A 21,294-nucleotide genomic window follows, 5' to 3' on the forward strand; every position below is an offset into this window, starting at 1 on the left:
TATACATACATACATGTATGTATGTATAAACACACATGCACACACACAAATATATACATACAGACATACCTACAAGTAAACCTATATATATATATATATATATATCATCATCATCATCATCATCATCGTTTAACGTCCGCTTTCCATGCTAGCATGGGTTATATATATATAAGCAAAAATTAAGATTCAGATGAATTAGGTACTTAAGTTGAAACACTAGAATTTAGTATGGTATCATCCATACAATTTCAAAATAAGGTGATTAAAATCAAAATAAGCAACAAGGATATTCAGAGGTAATGCAGCACGATCATTTCAAGCTATTTTATTCCTTTTCTATGGTGTTCTACCCTACCTGATCATTTTGATACTTTATAGTTTTCTTTATGAAATAAACCTAATTTTTGTACCCCTATAAATTCACACTTAGCTTATATAAAACAATACCGGTATCTTCACAACTTAAAATAAACTGCTTAGATTATAATTTAATTAATATATAGTTAACATGTTCTTTCACCTCAGTGCTCCTTTATTAAATACCAGTAAATGCCAATTGATCAATCTCCATAGATGCCATGTAATAAGTTAATATCGAAGTATATAATATGTATAAATATAAAACTATTTCTATGTAATTTCTTTTCCTCCCTCTATTGTGGTAAAATTTGGTATATACTCAAAAGTATTCAAAGAAATTTTATCCTTTTATTATAATATTCTTAATAATCCTAAATTTTAACTTTATACAATATGGCAATATTGTTTAAAATATTTAACTATAGTACCCCATGATAAAATTTCCCCGTTTCATTATCAATGGTCTACTAGTGGCTTGCCCCTTTAATTGTCAGCTAACATCTTGTTTTAAGATTTCCTTTACCAATTCTCATTATATTGCTTCAAATTAATCTTGATAATCTTATGTCTATACCAACTATGATTTCTGTCAACTCCCTCAGCCCCCTTCTAAACAATGTTCCTTGGTCTTTGGCCTTAGATTTTGATATACAAAGATTTGATAAACAAGACTATAAATTAAAACTGACCCCCCCAAAACAGTGACGAGCTAGATCTCTAACAAGTCTTTCTTCCTGATACCTTTGTAGCTTCTATGCTGAAGTGAAGATGGCATGTTCTTTGTCTATCTCCTTACCTCCATGGAGGTTTTAGGTAAAATTATACTAATGTGTCCATCTGTTTTAATTTAATTTAATTCTATGTCTTTATGCAGTTGAGGATTGCTCTACATTTAAATTGATGAAATGATTGCATTGTTCAATTAAATGGAGTTGCTTGAAACGATGGTACTGCATTACCTCTGGATATCCTTGATGCTTATTTTTATATATATATATATATACACACACAAACAAACACACTTGTACTCACAATCACACACACTGTTATCCATAATTTGTCTACCCGGGCTATAAGTTCTTCGGTTTGTATGTAATGTATGTGTGTGTGTGTGTGTGTGTGTGTATACCAGGTATCAGTCTTTATTCATACAAGCTAAATAAGTAAATAAACAATATTTAGTTTAAAATACTTAAATTATTATACATTTTCTATAAATCTTCTCTATTGATGTTAATAAGGTATATATACTTTATCATGGTTTTTAGTGATTAAGCTATTTTATTTTATTCCTTTTCTATGGGCTATTTACGGAATGCTCATAGAGAGCCTATGCGATAAAATACAGATTCCCGAATGCATAAATGAAGATATTCAATATAATATATATGATTAAATTACATTAATTGAATATCTTCATTTATGTATTCGGGAATCTGTTTGACTGCCTATGATTCGCATTTTCAATTTCCTCTACTCTGTATATATATATATATATACACACACTAAAAGTTGAAGATTGGAGTTTGTGATCTTATTTTTGTTTCATAGTTGAAAATTCTTACAACAATTCCACGGTGACTAATCTTGTATCATGTTTATAAACATGATCTAGTCACATTCGCAATGCTGTTTATCTCTGTTGCATCCTTGGGATTTGTTTCATCAGAATTATGAAATAAAAATAATATTGCAAACTTTAATCTTCAGTTTTCATTATTTGCAGATTTTCTGTTTATCTGGAACATCGCATTGCAACTTTTCGTAGAAGTGCTTCTCAAGTGCTTCCAATACGCCTAGATTATCTTATCCCAATCGACTTTTTATGTGTGCGTGCACACTCACACACATGCATATATATGTGTGTATATAGTTATATCTTTCACCATATATCGACGAAAAACCAGTAGACTTTGAGCAGTCTACTGTTAAATGCTCTTAATGAGCATTGAATAGGCTATCACAAACATAACATAATTATGCAGTGACCTCATTGTTCATATAAACGAGATATTTTCCTAATAACTGAAAGCTAAGTGACTTAGACTCAATACAATGTACGTCGGTTTTTTTGAGGACACCTCTTTCATGAGCTCTTTCTTGTCACTTATTTTTTTACCTACTTTTCAGATAAATAATGTGAGATATCAGGTTGGCCCCGCAAATGGAAAGGCGTGTTTTAATCTTTGCCTAAAAAGTGCTGCATAGTGATTCAGAGAGAGCTTGCTTCTTCTAGGTTGCCAGATACTTCGTTCTCAAAGTTTGAAAGCTGGAAGCTGCAGACGGGATCTAACATCAGCAGCTAAATGCAAAATGTATGCGCAAAGTCCTTATACGATTAGAACACATAACATTGTACACAAAGTCCAAGAAATAATTGATACCCCCACCACCCCGAAAGTCAATTACAGCCATTGCAAAGGACCTCAATGTCTCAGAATGCAACATCAGAAGAGCTGTATATGAAAACATCCGATAGAAGTCATATGTGATGTGGAGGGGTCAGTTTATGTCGGATGTGACAAGAGGGACTTGTTTGATCCGTGTAAAATGCTTGCTAAACAAGCTCAAACACCAAGATACTGGAATGCTTTGGTTTTTGTCTGATGAGAAAAACTTCGACCGGGACCAAAAGGTAAACCAAAGGAACGACAGATGATTATGCACAGTTCCTAAGGTCATGCATACTAAGTTTCCAACAACTGTAATGAGGGAGATGTCATGCTGCAGCATTTTTTTCACGGGGCTCAAGAGTCAATGCTATTGTCTACATAGAGGTGTTGGAGAAAATTATGAGGCCCTGCACAGACAGAGAATGCAATGGAAGACTCTGTGCCATGTCATAAGGCTAGCACAACCCAAGCGTGGATACATGCCAATCTTCATGATCATTTTCTCTCAGATACATAGTTTCATTGCTTAACAGACCTCATTCCACTGGACTATTATGTATGGAGCATAGTCATAAGAGAGAGAAGTCAATCAACATTTCCGTAACACCATACCATCTCTCAAGTGCCAAAAGCAGCACTATTTCCAAAATTGATAAAAATCATCTTATTCAGGCTTGTCAACGCTTCCAACCCTGTATTGAAGCAGCTATTGATGCCAACAGTAGATTTATTGAATAGGTGTAGTAAGAGGATTCTCAAGATTATTTGTATCAATTTATTTTCAAATCCAAATTAAATTAGACTCAGCTGTTTAAAAAGGAAGAACAGAACAGATCATGTGGTCCTAGACAAACTGTATCGGAAGAAAAAAGAAAAGACAGGAAGGTTGCAGTTAGAACATTTTGATCAAAGATAAATCTGCTGAATAAGAGGTGATTCTGGGTTCAGTAACAACAACACCGTCGTCGTTGACATCATCATCAGAAATCAGCAGTGGCAGAGCAGAGAATCCTCTGACTGTCAAAACAATATCCTGAGAATTTGGTAACTCGTGACCCACAGCACTTCTCTGACAGCAAAACTAGTTTCTTAGTTGAGTCAAGAAAAAAGATGAGTAATGTTTTATAACTTTTCTTCTTTAAATTTGAAACAAGGTTATTGCGGTAAATTTTTGCTTAAGTGGTGAGCTTTTCAAGCCTCTCATTCGAATATGATTCATTCAATCATGTGCTTAAGAACAAATTCAGACAAAACAAAAATTGTTTACCTCAAAAGTGGAGTGAAAACATTACATACATACCCCTCTTTCTCTCCCACACGCATACACACACATATGCGCTCTCTCTCTCTCTCTTTTACACATACATACATACACACAGATTTCCTCTTTTTCATACACACACATACACTCACATACAAACTCTCTCCAGTGTCCCACTTTCTGATGGAACAAAATTCTGAAACGTTAAATTCTACACTTCTTATTGAATTCTTCTACCACTAATTTACCAATAGACAGATTGTTACTGAAACAAGCATTAATTAATTTCTTTGGTTGTGTATTTTACTCTATTTGTTTCCGTTAGTTTTCAAATAACTTCAAAAGCAAGAGTTGAATATGTACGAGGACATAGACATAATAAGTACCACATATTTGAAACTCAGTCAGTATGGTGTATATTTTTCTGTTGCAAATTAATAATTATTATCTTTAATATAATTTCAGACTGAAAATCTTAGTAATCAGGTTCATTTGAAAATATTCCTGAAGTAAAAAAAGGATAAAAAAAATCTTTAAGCTTGTTTGTAAAATGAAATAATAATGAACAAAATGAATAATAATAATAATAACTACACTCACTGAGTGGTTGGCGTTAGGAAGGGCATCCAGCTGTAGAAACACTGCCAGATCAGACTGGAGCCTGGTGCAGCCTTCTGGCTTCCCAGACCCCAGTTGAACCGTCCAACCCATGCCAGCATGGAAAGCGGACGTTAAACGATGATGATGATGATGATGATGATATACTAACATGATTAGTTGGTAATGATGTTGAGCTGACGTTTTTTGCTGTGAGCACATGATACTTCCTGCTCAGACTGATCAGCTTTGTCTCATTTGCACAGCAGTACATAAGTTGACATCTTTGTTAATTACCATTGTACTAAATAACATTTTTCAGTAATTTAAAATGTAACATTGTATCTCTTTATTCTATGGCTAGCATTAGCTTTTTATTAAGCTAGTTATTAATCTCTCTGTGAACAGAAGATGGATATTTCTTTTCGGGTTAAGGATGAACACTAGTTAGATAAACGCCTTTTTTTCCTGCTCAAAGAGAGATAAAACCTGCAGTTTACTTTCACAGCAAAGCTAAAATTTTATGTTTATGCTCCCTCTCTCTCTCTCTCCATGTGTGTATGTATATACACATATATATGTGTATGTATGTATGTATATATGTACGTATATATCTATGTACCTAGCTACCTTCTGACCTACCTACCCATTCAACCAACCAATCTCTCTCTTTCTCTAATTCAAATAAAAAGAGAAAGATCAAACACCAACGGGGAATATAGTCATTATAGATGTATTATATTTATGAATTTCTCTTGCAAGATTCCTGATGTGAAGTCGTGTGTTGAAACAGATATTGTTGTATTTCAGGATGATCACTTTTTTGTTTGTCTGCCAAATAAACCCACGCACTATATATTCGTTATTCACTTGTTTATTACTGTTCTTATTCTAACTCATGTTCCGGAAATCTTTCGCCACACATCTGTGACCTCTTCAGCAACACTTTCCGTCTTCGTGTGTGCCCTTACTCCACTTATTTCATCCTGTTCTTCTATCATGTGTATCCTTATATGCGCATGCATTTGTGTCCGTGTTTGTGAGTGTGTGTGTGTCATTGTTCTTAATAGCTCTACGACCTTCCTCTCAACCCCATCCCCTCCCCCGTTGTTGTTGCTGCTGTCTTAGGACCTGAAATTTGGAACAGTTTCTGTGTCTCTCTGTGTTTGTGTGTTCGCTCCGCTGTGGCCATCATGGTTGTTGTTGCTGTTGTTATTGCCATTGTTGTCACTGCTGTTGCTATTGTCATTATTCGTGTTCTTGATAGTGTTGTGGCCATCTGTGGAGTTATTGTATGTGTGTTTGTGTGTGAATATAGGTTCGCTTCCTATGTTGTTTGCATCCCTGCCTTTATATCGATTTTTTTTTATTCATTTATTTATTAAAAAAAAGATCTATATAAAGGGCAGGGACACAAACAACATGGAAAGCGAACCTAGATACACACACAAAAACTTCACAGACAGCCACAACAATATCAATCCATGAATAACAACAAAAACAACAGCAGTGACAACGATGGCAATAACAACAACGACAACAACAACCATGATGGCAGCGGTGTGGGCGAACACAAACACAGAGGGGTACATGAACTGTACCAAATTTCGGGTCCTAGGATAGCAGCAACGACAACGGGGGAGGGGATGGGGTCGGTCATAGAGTGATTAAGAACAATGATGCACACACATACACATGTACACACACACATATACGGACGCAAACACATGTGCATATAAGGATACACATCATAGAAGAACAGAATGAAATAAGTGGCGCAAAAGCACATACAAAGACGGAAAGTGTCACTGAAGAGGTCACAGATGTGTGGTGAAAGATTTCTGGACAATGAACATGAGTTAGAATAAGAACAGTAATAAACGAGTGAAGAACGAATACATAGTGCGTGTGTTTATTTGGCCAAAAAAAAAAGGGACCATCCCAGAATGCAATGATAGACGTATTATAGTCATGCTATTTAGTTCTCTTTAGTTTTGGGCTGCAGGCCCAATTAGCCCTTGACATGGAGGGCAGCTTTTAAGCAAGTATATATATAAATATGTATACATGTGTGTGTGTGAGTGTGTAGTTTTATTAAAAAAACATACATACATGCACACAGAGCAAGAAGTATACAGGAGACATAAACATATTTAATATACTGCTTGCACTGCAGAACATGTCCTTCATCAGGTGTCGAGTGGAAATGACAATGGCTTTGTGAATTTCCGTCTGTAGTATTCCGTCCAGCAGTACCAAAAGACATTTATCTTTTAACATGGAATGTTCACATCCTTTTGGGTCTTACTGCAGCAAGTTTATCTCTACACATTTTTCTGTCATACACGCACTCACCAAACGAAATATGGGACAGTGATGTTGCTAGAGAGTATGCTGCTCAGGAAAGCCCTTGAGCTCTCTGGCCCCGGTCCCATCCCCGATACCGGCTTATACAGCAGACCCAAAAGTGCTCCCTGAGGTGGTTCGCCCCTCGATCTCCACCTAGCTACGCTACTGATGTAGTGTAGCTTAACCATTGCATTCAGATTGTGCCTATTTCATTATATATTTATATTTATATTTACATGCCAGTGGCACGTAAAAAGCACCAATCCGATCGTGGCCGTTGACAGCCTCACCTGGCACGTAAAAAGCACCCACTACACTCTCAGAGTGGTTGGCATTAGGAAGGGCATCCAGCTGTAGAAACACTGCCAGATCAGACTGGAGCCTGGTACAGCCTTCTGGCTTCCCAGATCCCCGGTCGAACCGTCCAACCCATGCTAGCATGGAGAGTGGACGTTAAACGATGATGATGATGATGATGATATTTATATATTTAGAAATAGATAATGCAAATAATATAAAGAAAACTCACCTGACAAGATACTTCATATGAACTGCATATTTTAGTTTTTGATAGAGCATCTAAATATCTGGTTCTCCTTGCCTGAATGGAATGCTCTATTTGTTTCTGTGTTATATACCTGATTAAATTTTCACATTCATCTGTTTTCTCTGTATCTCTTCTCATGGAATTGGGGACATGGGATTCTTTTTCACAGAACATTATGAAGCAGAAAAGTTGCTTATACTTGTTTCTACCTTCTATTTGTTTAATTTGTTTCTATTCCTGTCAGCCTGTAGGTTACGCTTGATGGTTTGTGGGAGGTGTATTCAACGACAGTATTATCCTCAATTAGATGTTGGTAGCGGTTTGTTACAGCTGGAACAATGGATTTGTAGCTTGTATTGGCAGTTTCTATCAAGGTTCAATGACACAGCTTCTGTATGAAGAGTAATGAATTCATTTTATGAAACAATTTAAGATTTGCATGTCACTTTCGTACACTTGATCACCATCTCAAAGTCTTTGACTCTATATAGAAAAATAGAAATAAAGTAATAAGATGAAACAATAATCGTTTTATAATGCTGATTATGGTAGGTGTAATAAGAAGAACCTGACGTTTCAGAATTGACCTCTTGTCTGTGTGTGTGTGTGGCATGGGTTGGACAGTTCGACAGCGTCTGGTTTAGATGAACCAATATCTCTTTTAGTATTCTTTATATGGCTTGATGCCCTTCCTAACGCCAATCACTTAACAGAGACTACTGGGTACTTTTGCATTGCCCCAGCACGAGTGATTGCCTTGTAACTTGCAAGGGTAAGGCTCGTGGCTGACCGCTATAACGGTGGGAGAAAGAGAGAGAGAGAGAGAGAGAGAGGGAGGGAGAGAGAGTTTTTCTTGGGAAGAGTACTTTCTTCTACATCCTCATTTTCCTTTCTAATTAGAATTTGAGAAAATCGATGAGGGCTTGAGCAAAGAGGAGGGTGCTTATCCTCAATCCTTTCAATCCCATTCACCACACATCCATCACTTTCTTAAAAGTGCATTCGTCCTACACGTTGCAACAGCTGTTTGGCATGACTTCACAAGTCAGCAATCTGCATGCAATACAGTTTCATCACTCTGCAGGCATCTCAGACAGTCCAGAATAGCAGTTCTTCCTTATCTGTGTAGAGTTTATCTCAAATCAGTAGTGCCACACAGTAGCAATACCTGACCAAGGATTTCTGAAAATTATTCACAGTAGGCTTTGACAATGACAACGATAGCAACGGTGGCAACTTCAACGACAATGAATTCATTTATTAGGCACAAGAGTCCAATATATTGAAGACAATCGCATACAAAGGATGAAATATAAGCAACAAGGGGTTTAAATCAACGAAAAGGAAATTAAGGAAAAATTATCCATAACAAAATATGGTGGTGGTAGTAGTAGTGGGAGGAGGAAGAGAGGGAGGCGGTGATTTGGTGGAGTTGTTAGAGTGTAACACAAAGTGCCCTGAGTTCAAAACCGCCGAGATCAACTCTGCCTTGCGTCCCTACACGGTAAAAACAAAATAGAGGGGATCAATTTATCGAATGGTTCCCTTCCCCTAAAAACGTGACTTTGTGCCTATATGAGAAAGCATTACATTATTTTGTCGAAGCATCTAGACAATAAAGAGTTGGGAATCTGTGATTGTTGTTTGTGAAACTAAGAAAACTTTGAAGGACTGAGAGTAGTGTTGGTGTTATTGCAGAGAATTTCTTATTTGAATCACGACAGGAACACTTGTGCTATGACACTCACTATTTATATTCAACGTGATTATATAGTCTGCTTATTACTGTACTGTTCTAGTCATATTTAACAGTCAAAGAATAGGGAAAGTGGTAACAAGATGGCGAGCATGCGCTGCTTGTGTGAATGTACCTATGAATATTACAAATCAGTGGAGCTAAATAAATGTACAGAAAATGTTGTGGCTTTTGTAATTAAATCATAAGCCGAATCTTATGCAAATCAATGACCCAAATGACTGGGAGTGGGGTGTTGTCTTCTTAGTGTTTCAGTAAACAGTATAATATGCTTTGAGGGATATTTGGACGTGGTAACTATAAGCCAGATTAGGATATCTGAGATGAAATTACTCGTTTCCTTTCTAGGCAGCTATGACATCTACACCTCTTTCAGTTAAATTCAACTGAATTACACAGTTGTGTTGTTTCGGAAAGGCCTGTACCTGGAAGTCACTACAGATTTCCTAGAATTTATCTGCAGTTTCAGATAGTTGGCTACACGGACCACAAATTCATGACCTAAATCAACTTAAAATGGACTAACAGAATGGGAGATGGTTACAGGAAACTGAACATGCTCTTTTTGGTGCAGGAAGATTTCAGGGCTTGGATTGATGCAATTTTAGCCTTATATTTTGTTCTTGTATTAACCTCAATGTCTTGGGCTCTTGTAATCAATGGCAAACTGATATGGATGTCTTTTAAGCGACACGTCTTTCTGCTGTTTGTCTCTTTGACCAACCTGCACACATGGGGGTGGGGATGGGGCAAGCGTAGACTGAGGTTAGACGTTTGGCATCTGGAGTGTTGCTAGGCGCTTACTCCATTCTACTAGCTGGACAATGCCATCAGCAGGAAAACAACAACAACTACTACTACTACTACTACTATTTTGTTGGCCTCAAAGGTCGCAAAAACACATTATGACGATACAGTGACAAAAGACAGTAGGTGTGTTCATAAACAAGTGTAAACGATAAAAAGAATAGCAACAAAATTCCAATTACCATCCAAAGGTAACCAAAGAGCACAAGTCCTGAATCATTCAGCTCACCAGGGTTATTATAGCAAGTGCTTCTCTCTCTTTCGTACTGTTCAACCTACAGGTGAATGCTTAGATTAGGTCCGTTCACCTGGATCATTCACCCACTTTTTTACAAATTTACTGGTGGGAGGAGGTAGCACCTCCCTCTCCATCTTCAATTTCCTTCCCAAATGGAACTTCAACAAGCCAATGTGGGCTTGGCCGAAAAGGAAATTGTCTGTCTTTAGTCTTTCAGTCGTGTCCAGCACACAACCTTTTTTGTCATAACCACCAGCCAAAAAAGGAAAACTGCTTGCCCTTCCTTGACAAAGAAAGATAGTGTGGCTATCTTCACGAGGGTGTCGGCCGATAACCAGATCCATCCTACATGTGATAGCAGCTGTTCGAGGTAACTTCACAAGTCAGCAATGCAGTGCATGCAGGACAGTTTCACTGCTCCATGCATATCTCGAGCAGGTTCAGTTGACAGTATTGCTATGCCTGTAGAGTCTATCCCGAACTGGCAATGCCTCCCGGTAACACCTCGAAGCCAGAAATTTTTGGAAGTTATCTATGGGCTCTGACCTGAAAGCCCAGCCAATTGAATTTCATTGACACCGAAAGTTTACCCGAGGATGCCGTCACTCTTACCCACCTCAAATTCTCTATGGAACTCTATGGTGGAACAGCCACTGACCGCATTGCATGACTGGCAAAGGGTTGCGAGTGTCTTACTGCACTTTAGGTGCCAGGCGCCTTGCCGTGGTCAATGGTTGATCTAGGGCTGCAGTTCTGTCATAGAGACGAGCTGTAGAAAAGTGTGGCTAACAAAAGGGTGACCACACCTGGTCACTGTTAAGGAAACGATGTTTGCACATCATTAGTGACGACATTCCCTGTCCTCCACACAATGGATGCTAACAGCGAATGGACTGTTTGACCTCTTCACAGAAAGCCGAAGATCAAGCATTCCATTCTGGTCAATCATGAAGTGGGGTAAGGTGCGAGTGGTAATAGAAGAGGACAGCAAAGTAGGAATTCACCACCTCCAGCCATTTAGTTTCTTCTCCAGTAGTAGTAGTAGTAGTAGAAGAAGGAGAAGGAGAGGAAGAAGGAGAAGGAGAGGAAGAAGAAGAAGAAGAAGAAGAAGAAGAAGAAGAAGAAGAAGAAGAAGAAGAAGAAGAAGAAGAAGAAGAAGAAGAAGTAACAGCAATGAGATCTTGGAGTAAAAAGAAAGTGTGTGTCTTCAATTTTTTCAGTCGCTTCACTTGCGTCCACCATATAATTTCTTTTGTCATAACCTCCAGTCTGGGTAAAATTGCCTACTCCTTTTCAGTGAAAGGAAAGCGCTGGTATGCTCTTCAAAAGTAACTTTGATAAAAAGCACAATCCATCCTATCCGCAACAGCAGGTGATCGACGAAACACTGCAAAGTTAGTAATGCTTAGAAACTGAACGAAGACGTGCAGAGCAGTTTTATCGTTTTGCACACATCTCAAGCAGGCCTGTCTGTCGAAACTGCTGCTTGTGCAGAGTTTATTTCGAACGAGCAAACAACCGTTTGTAGCACGGTCAGTTCGAGGATCTCCAGAAGATAGCCATAAACCCATCCCGAGTTGAAAGTCTTCAAGACAAGAGCAGCTAGTTGATTTTCATTGACACAGTTTTCTCGAGAACGCCACCGCTGACCTCGCCATCACTAGTTCTCAGATATCGTACTATCTTAACCTTGACAATAATAATAAAAAAAAGAGTATGTTAAAAAATGGTACACAGACATCTCCGCCCTCACTCACTTACCTGAAGAAAGTTGGCGCATGAAATGTGTGTGTGTGTGTGTGTGTGTGTATGGATGGATGTTGTATGTATGTATGTATGTATCTGAAGATGTGTGCGTATGTATATGTTTGTGATAGAGTGACAGAAAGAGCGACGAGGGAGAGAGAGAGCAACATAGCGTGCGTAAGATTATATTTATAATTTAGTTAGAGAACGTGGCACATAGCTTACGTAAACACACTAGTGGGTTTTAACTTGTATGTACGTACGTACGTATGTATATATGTATGTATGTATGATGTGCATGCATGTATGTATGCATGTACGTACATATGTATGTGTATGCATATACGTACGTGTGCCTGTATGTATACGTGTGTATCGAGGTGTGCACGCATAGGACTATCCAAATATGGGTTTCAAATTAATCTAACATGTTAGACTGAAGTTTTATATCGATATCTTACACGTACACCCCCCCCCCTCTCATACGCGTGCTTTCATGCAGACACTGATTCACATATCCCAAACAATATACATGAATGTATAAATATATATATACACACAAATTACACATCTAATCTCAAATACTTGTGCACATAAGCACGCACACACATACACGCTGTGACAAACACGTACACGCACCACGCACACACAAATGTCCCAGACGTGTTATTAACGTCCGCATCCATCCTGTCTAAAAGAGAATCACACATACACACACACACACAAAGATAATAAATGGATCGAATGCGGGACATTGAACTTGGGTGATGATGATGATTAATAAGCTAACTCACGAGCAAAATCTGTCGTTCATTATCATTGTTTTTGCTGAACTTGTAGTCTTGATGCTCGGGTATCACTCGAATACCGACTGATACTAAATACAAAGTCCGCAATTAGTTGTTTCTCGATTCATTCGTCAGCTTTCACGCTCTTTCTTTCTTTCTATCTTCCTCGTTTTCTCTTTTGCCTTCTCTCATCCTCTCGTCTTATATTTTTGTTGTGATAACGTTCGCAATAATACTATGAGCGAAATAAAAAGGCACTAATATTAAAAAAAAAAAGAAAAAATATAAGGTTAGAGTGAAAGGTCTGTTCTGTAGTTCACGATGACAAGTATTTCGTTATTAAGATATTCATTTTTGTCCTTGCCGAAGTCCAAAGACAAGGTCGTAAGGCCGTGAAACTCAAGCTATAATGTTTTAAGTCGGCTGGCTTATATAATATATATAAAATTATAATCAAGGGTATCTAAGAGATATCACCATGCTAGAAATAGCAGCCAAAACTTTACTCTAAAACCACATTAAATGTTTATACAGCACCAGGAGAGAAAACAAAGAGACAAAATAAACTAGCAAAAAAAATTACTGGATAATTCCAGATCTCGGATTTCTGACTCTGTGGAATATATGCAGATAGCACATAAATACAAATATATATATATAAACAACATATGAACACTTACATATACGAACGTATACATATATACGTATGCACACGACCTGTTTAAATTGCCCGCCTAAAAACTCGTGCGATATGGTCAAAATACCATCGCAGTGAATATAATGACGAAATAAATATATAAATTTATATAAATAAGGATAAGATCGTTATTTAAAATACCGATCTTATTTCCCAACTTACAGTTAGTTTTGTTTAATGGAAATAAAAACTTCAAAGGTAATAATTATTATTAAAAATATAATTAAGGGTATCTAAGAAATACCACCATGCTAGAAATAGCAGCCAAAACTTGACTCTAAAACCACATTAAATGTTCATACAGCACCAGGAGAGAAGACAAAGAGAAAAAATAAACTAGCAAAAAAATTACTGGTGCTGTATGAACATTGAATGTGGTTTTAGAGTCAAGTTTTGGCTGCTATTTCGGATCTTTTCGGTTTGAACAGCAGTTTTTTCTAGCGGTGTCGTATGAAATTGTCACCCATAATTATGACCCTAGTATCGATCTATTGCATTTCAATCTGTTTTAGGGTTAGGGTTAGTTAGGGTTAGGGGTGGGGGAAGGGTATCTTTTTTCTTCACAAATGTAAATAAACCCAATCTGTTTCTTAAACGAAGGACATATTCATACGGCACAGAATGTTTTTTTTTACCTCAATAGACGTCATTGATTGGTTGAAATTGCAGAAATTGAAGAAAAAACAACAAATATCTTACAAATTATAGAATTTTCTCAATAAAGCCAAGAGAAAAAGATGTTTTATAAACATATTCTACCAGTATACGAAGTTTTAAAGTGTTTAGTTACGTGGAAATTATTTTTAAAAACTGCCGTTCAAACCGAAAAGATTCGCTATTTCTGTGTGAGAGAGGGAGGGAGAGAGAGAGAGATACCTATTTCTTTATTACCCACAAGGGGCTGAACATAGCGGGGACAAACATGGACAGACATAGATATTAAGTCGATTATATCGACCCCAGTGCGTTCAGCCCCTTGTGGGTAATAAAGAAATAGGTATATCTCTCTCTCTCCCTCCCTCTCTCACACATTCACACACACACACATACATATATGTACACATGTGTATGTATATATATATATATATATACACACGTGCACGTATATATACATATATGTTGTGGTGCACCTGAGCACTGTATACAATAATTTCATTATTATTATTATTATTATTATTATTATTATTATTATTATTATTATTATTATCATTATTATTATACCTGCCTGCCTGCCTACCTACCTACCTATTTACCCACCTACCTACCTACCTACCTACCTACCTACATACATACATATATACATATAGCTCGGTATTAACCCTTAAACAAAATAAGCACGTGCTTAGAGTATCAAGGGAAGAGGGGCTACCACAGAATTGGTAAATGATTTACGACACGGAAAAAAAAAAAAAAAATTAAAGCCACTTTAAACTTGCTAAAATAATCTTCGAAGTGGTTTATACGATCGGAAATATAATTTCGAAGAGTTTATGGTGTCATAGTGAAAATCTGATCAAAAGCTATATAATTAAAAAAAAAGAAAGAAAGAAAAAGAAAGCATTTAAAATTATAAAAAAAAGTGGAAGTATACGAAAATGAACATTATTTCCCAACTTACAATTAGTTTTGTTTAATTTTGAAAGCCAAAATAATAATTTTATGGTTTATTATTGTTTACGTTTTGAATTACATATGTATGAGGGCACCAAAAATCTTTTAAATACTTCGATCTTCTATGGGTCTTAATTTGGTCCTGCATACATACATACATACATACATACATACATACATACATACATACATACATACATACATACATACATACATACATACACACGCAAGTATACACATACACATATTTATAAATATAGTGACTTCGGAGTTTTGGCCTGCTAGCTTTCATCGGACTGTTCGATGAAGGCGAGTAGGTCTGTCACTGTTCTTGTAAAAGTATAATAAATATTGTACTCCACACAACATGTTTAGTAATTTTTCTGTTTAATGTAATATTATATTTATTATAACTCGAACTAAAAACAAACATTAATGTGAGTGTGTGTGGATACATTCAGATATAATATATATATATATATTATATATATATATATATATATATATTATATATATATATATATATATATATACACATACACACACAGGGTGGCCCAAAAGTAGGTTTTCAGTCATTCAACTATCTCTTTCGCATTCATATATTCATAACAGTTTAGATCTTATTTATAAAAAAAATGTGAAACCATTATTCTATGCTAATTTCATTAATTTGGTCAAGCTCCCTTTTCAGTTTGTAAGATAGAAATTTAAATGTAATAAAATGTTTTAGGAGCTTTTTAATCCCACCAATGTAAAATATTTTGGTTTCAACTCTGAAATGTCAGTTTCGACGTCCTCCTGGCTTGCGAAAGTTATGTCTCCCAAATGATCCTGTACACTACGAAACAAATGGTAGTCTGAAGGAGCAAGGTCGGGAGAATAAGGTGGATGAGGAATTTTTTCCCAACTAAGCTCTTCAATCTTCTGTGATGTGATCTTTGCAGTGTGGGGTCGCACATGTTCCTGATGAAACATTACTCCTTTTCGATTCACTAAAGCGGGCCTTTTTTTCTTCAAAGCTTGGTTCAAACGCTCTAATTGCTGACAGTAGACTTGAGCATTGATCGTTGCATTAGGTGGTAACAATTCAAAGTGAATTACTCCTTTGCAATCCCACCAGATAGAGAGAAGAACCTTTTTCCCATAAAGTTCCCTTCTCGGTTGTGGTTGAGCTTTTCCCCTTTTACCAAGCCTCTGTTTACGACGTTTAATATTTCGATAGAAAATCCATTTTTTGTCACCAGTCACAAGTCTATCCAAAAAGGGTGAAATGAGTTCGCGAGAATGGAGAGAAGAGCAGATGTCAACTCGGGATTTGCGGTTGCTTTCGGACAATTCAGGAGGACCCCATTTTCCAAGTTTAGGAACCTTTCCAAGTTGTTGAAGATGACGATGAACAATTGTATGGTTAGAACTAACCTTTTATTGCCAATTCTTCAACTGATAATGCAGAATTTTCTTCAAGTAATGCCTCAAGGAGCTTATCATCAAACTCAACTGGATGTCCTGTTCAATCTTCATCTTCAAGGCTGAAATCTCCACTTCTGAATTTTGCAACCCATCTCCTGCAAGCTCTTTCATTCAAGCATTCTTTCCCATAAACTGAGTGTATATTTCAAGTCGCTTCGGCTGCAGAGTCTCCTTTTTTGTACTACGTGCCTTAAATGTATTTTTTGCATTACGTGCCTTAAATGCTCTTTGGATACTTCCATGTTAGAAAGGGTTTTAACCAAAGAAATTTTAATTCTATTATTCTATAAAATAATATTTAATTAGTTTAAATGTACACAGATGCATAAAATAATTTTTACTTCCATTAGACATTCTAATATACTATTAAATTTCATTCAATTTTAAAAAATGTAAAATCGGCTTGATGCCCGATCATGATGTTAATGGGATGACCTGATAGAAGGCCACCTTGGTAAATTCTCCACCACGTTATTCTTTTAAGTCTAAGGTCATCATCATCCAATGTACTATAACCATCAGGAGTTGTTGATAGTTTGCAGTCGTAACAGTTGCAGGGTGGTACCACACAGATAACTAGCGTGGTGCCACTCTGCATCTGATGCAACTTCGTCTCAACTGAGTGGACTGGAGCAACGTGAAATTAAGTGTCTTGTCTGAGGATACAATGCACCGACTGGTTCACGAATCGAACCCACAACATCATGATTGGGCACCCAACAGCATAACCACTGGGCCATGTACTTTAAGCTTTCATAAATTTTGGTTCATTTTATTTAACTGCTGGGAAAATTTCTATTCTAAATATAGAATAAACAGGGTGTCCCCACGAAATATATATGAACATTGAATGAGTATATGATTATAGAGCCAGTGTTTATTTTTATAAATGCCTGTTTTCAAATTGATGATCGTTCTGGTCCAGGCACTGCTGATAACGCGAAGCAATAGAATAGCAAACACCAAGAAACATTTCATATTTGTGCGTATTCTTGTTCAATGACTTCTCTCATTCGCTGTTTCCGGTTTTGCTTTGTAAACTGTATCTTTTGAGTAGCCTCATCAGGAAAAGTCTAATGGTGTGAGGTCAGCTGAACACGGAAAGCATTCTATTGAACTTTTTCGTCCAATCCATCAATTTGGCAAAATCTCATCAAGGTAAGCTATTACTTTACAATGGTCGTGTAGGAATGCCTCCATCTAGCTGGAAATAAAACTCTATATCTTCTAAGTCCTTTTGAATGTTTGGCATTCAATGGCATTGTCGCAGCAAGTTCAATTAAATAGGACAAGTCAAAGTACCATAAAAAAAGAATAGCCCGATTAATCTATTTGATAATCTATTTGATTAATCTATTTGATAAGCCACACTCTATTGTAATTCCTGATAAATTAACATGATGTTCTCCGTAATATGCGAACAAACAGAACCTGATAGCACCTATGATTTCTATTCCTAAACTCACTTATGTTCTTTAAGTTTTGATTAACAATGCTCCTGTGTCATTCATGAGAGAAGGCATTAAAATAAGACGATCTTCCCCAACAGTCATCAACAAGCTACCATTGTCTGTTTGACAAAGTCATTTAATTTAAATGTAACCTCGTCACTCCAAGCAATCTTTGCTGGACAGTCAAGTACCACTCACAAAACACCACTTTTCGGTCCGAATCATCTTCATTGAGAGCATGGACTGTTTTTGGAAGGTAACTTTTCCAATGACAGTGTTATGGACACTTGACTTTGAAATTTAGTATCCTACTACTCGCTTTACGCACAGATATTCTTGAACGCTGACAATACATTTCTAGCACATCTTTTTTTTTTTTTTTGCTTTTGGGGAATGGTCAATGTCGTTGTTTTCCAGAACATTTCTTGTGGACATTCTGAACAGTTCAATTTGTTTCACACTTATCTCTAATTTTAGTGTTAGTAAGTGGTGGATCTGTTTGAACCTCCTTCCTAAACTGCTTTTGCAGTTCAGCTGCATTTTTGAGATTTCCAGTAGTATTTTAGGAGAAATCTCCTTTGTTTGAAGTTTAGTCTGGTTCCCTTCATTATTTGTGTAATGAACAATGTGTAAGGTGTCGAGCTGATAGAATTATTAGCACGCCGGACAATATGCTTAGCGGCATTTCGTCCGTCTATACGGTCTGAGTTCAAATTACGCCGAGGTAGACAATGGCTTTCATCCTTTCATGGTCGATAAAATAAATAGCAGTTAGCACCAGAGTCAATGTAATCAACTAACCCCTTCTTTCCAAAAGTTTCAGGCTTTGTGCCTATAATAGAAGAAATTATTTCTAGTGGGTTAACTCTTTTCCATGATGATTTTTCACAGTTGACAATTATTTTTCACTGATAAATTAATGGTACGTAGAGTTTTGCACAGTAGAGATTTGAACCCCAAACGCAAAATCACCAGTTCGCTATCATTAATGAACCTCACCATTTTCACATGAGCAACCTAAATAACAGCCAATAAGCTTGAAGCTATGTTGGGAACATCGTCTTGAACGTTCTTGAGATTCGCACCCTTTCCTTCTAGTTTATCAGTTTAGCGCCTAAATCACCACAGAGAGTAGTTGGAAGCCGAAGGATTCATACCTTTCGTCAAAAGCTTGACTAGGACAGACCACTGCTGGCATTTCAAGCTGGGCATTTCTCAGCCCTCGTCAAGCAAATCAAGGAGGCAACTTCAACCACTTCGGCATTCTCCCATTTTCAAAATAACTATTGGCATAGAAAATACAGTTAAGTTGCTCCCTGCATCATAGTCTCATAGTAATTGATAATTTATGTATGTATACATGCCTAGCCTTCTTTTAATAAAATCTGTTGTTAAATGTTTGCGGGTTTGTTTTTCTTGTAATATAACCCACTGTCAGCCTTAACTCACACCATGATTGATATAGCAACACCATCAACTTTGACATTGACGCCACACGTACACCAACAGCGACAGTATCAATGCTGTTCTGTAAGTCAACAGTGATTCTAATAAACAGAGGTAAACAGCAGCTTTGTGAACACAAAAAGAAGGATCAGCCGGATTTATTTCAATCCGGTATTGAAATTTTATTAATGATTCGGCGCTTTTCTTCTTAAAAATCCACACAATGACTTCTTATAAACTCACTATTACTATTGGCTTAAGTAATTAGTAAGGTGGTCTCTCCGATTCTTTTAATTTTATAGAAATAGTTGAGTAATGAGCTGTGACTGTGTAGACAGTTAAAAAGGGTACTCAGCCCCTGATGAAATTCCAAATTAGCAGTGAAACTACTCACTTTTTTCTCTGTCCATGAGTATATTATATGTAGAGACAAAATGTCTACGTCCGTTTATGACTTAGAATGTTGACTAGAATCTATAAATATATTTTCTTGTAGAGGATAGAATTATTGGTTTGTTTATTCAACTGAGAATTCAAACTAGGTCATTTTACACACACACACACACACACACACACACACACACACACACACACACACACACACACACACACACACACACACACACACACAGAGCCCCCTTTTCTTTCTTTCTTTCTTTCATTCATTCTTTCTGTCTGTCTGTCTGTCTGTCTCTCCCTCTCTCTCTCTCTCTCACACACACACACACTGTTAATTTCTTTGATAAGAGCATAAAAACTACTGTCTCATGCAAAATATAATTTACTGATATATGTGCGCACGCGTGTACGTACACATACATACATAATACATACACGCACACACACGCACAAACACACACACACACACACACACACACACACACCACACACACACACACACACACACACAATTTAATAAACACAAGTTCAGCAAAAATTTAGATTCAAATGAATATGGTACTTAATTTAGATGCACCAGAATTCTGTTTGGTGTTATCCATAAAAATCCGTGGGGTGATTATAATCAAAGTATATGTTGCTTATTTTGAGTATATATATATATATCTTCCTATACTTATTTTACTTATTGAATTGCAGTCATGATGGGGCACCGCGTTGAAGGGTTTAATCCATCAAATCCAGTTATTATTCTGTTGCGTCTAGTATTTATTCTATCGGTGTTTTTTTGCTGGACCGTTAAGTTACGGGGGTATAAACAAACCAATACCAGCTATCAACCAACACAGACCCAAAGACGCACATATACACATGCATACACACACACACACACACACACACACACACATATATATATATATATATATATTATATATATATATATATATATATATATATATAGTAGAGAAAAAAAAACCAAGAACAAACACAAGAAAACAAAAACAGCAACGCGCCGACGTGGTACAGGAAAAGTATTACATGACGTTCAGGGAAGGGAAGAAAAGTGGTTTTACGTTTCGAGCAAAGCTCTTCTGCAGAAACAGGAGACAGAGGATAGGCCAAGATAAACAAATATAGTATTATTGGACGCTCAGGAAAGAAGGGAAGAAGGAGGGTTTAACGTTTCAAGCGGAGCTCTTCGTCGGAAACATACGAGAAGGAAAGATCCCGAGAAGGGAAGACAGAGGGAAAAAAATCGCTAACGATGCACACGAGATCGTGTGTGTGTGTATATGTGTGTGTGTATATATATATATGTGTGTGTGTGTGTGTGTATATATATATATAGTTCTGTCTAAATCTATCTATCTATCTATCT

At 36.8% G+C, this 21,294-nt stretch overlaps 1 protein-coding gene across 1 annotated transcript in view; it reads right to left on the reverse strand.

Annotated features, from left to right (window-relative positions):
* Positions 1 to 12,985, reverse strand: part of LOC115209099 (methylenetetrahydrofolate reductase) — a 67,066-nt gene extending 54,081 nt beyond the window's left edge. The window contains exons 1-2 of the mRNA XM_036501241.1: positions 12,849 to 12,985; positions 7,490 to 7,898 (exon numbers count right to left, since the gene is read on the reverse strand). Coding sequence (XP_036357134.1) covers positions 7,490 to 7,681 — 192 coding nt within the window. The 5' untranslated portion in view covers positions 7,682 to 7,898; positions 12,849 to 12,985. The remainder of the gene's footprint in view (positions 1 to 7,489; positions 7,899 to 12,848) is intronic.
* Between the last annotated feature and the right edge of the window lie 8,309 nt (positions 12,986 to 21,294).

This window comes from Octopus sinensis, linkage group LG3 (genome assembly GCF_006345805.1).
Source record: "Octopus sinensis linkage group LG3, ASM634580v1, whole genome shotgun sequence".
Taxonomy (NCBI): Eukaryota; Metazoa; Mollusca; class Cephalopoda; order Octopoda; family Octopodidae; genus Octopus; species Octopus sinensis.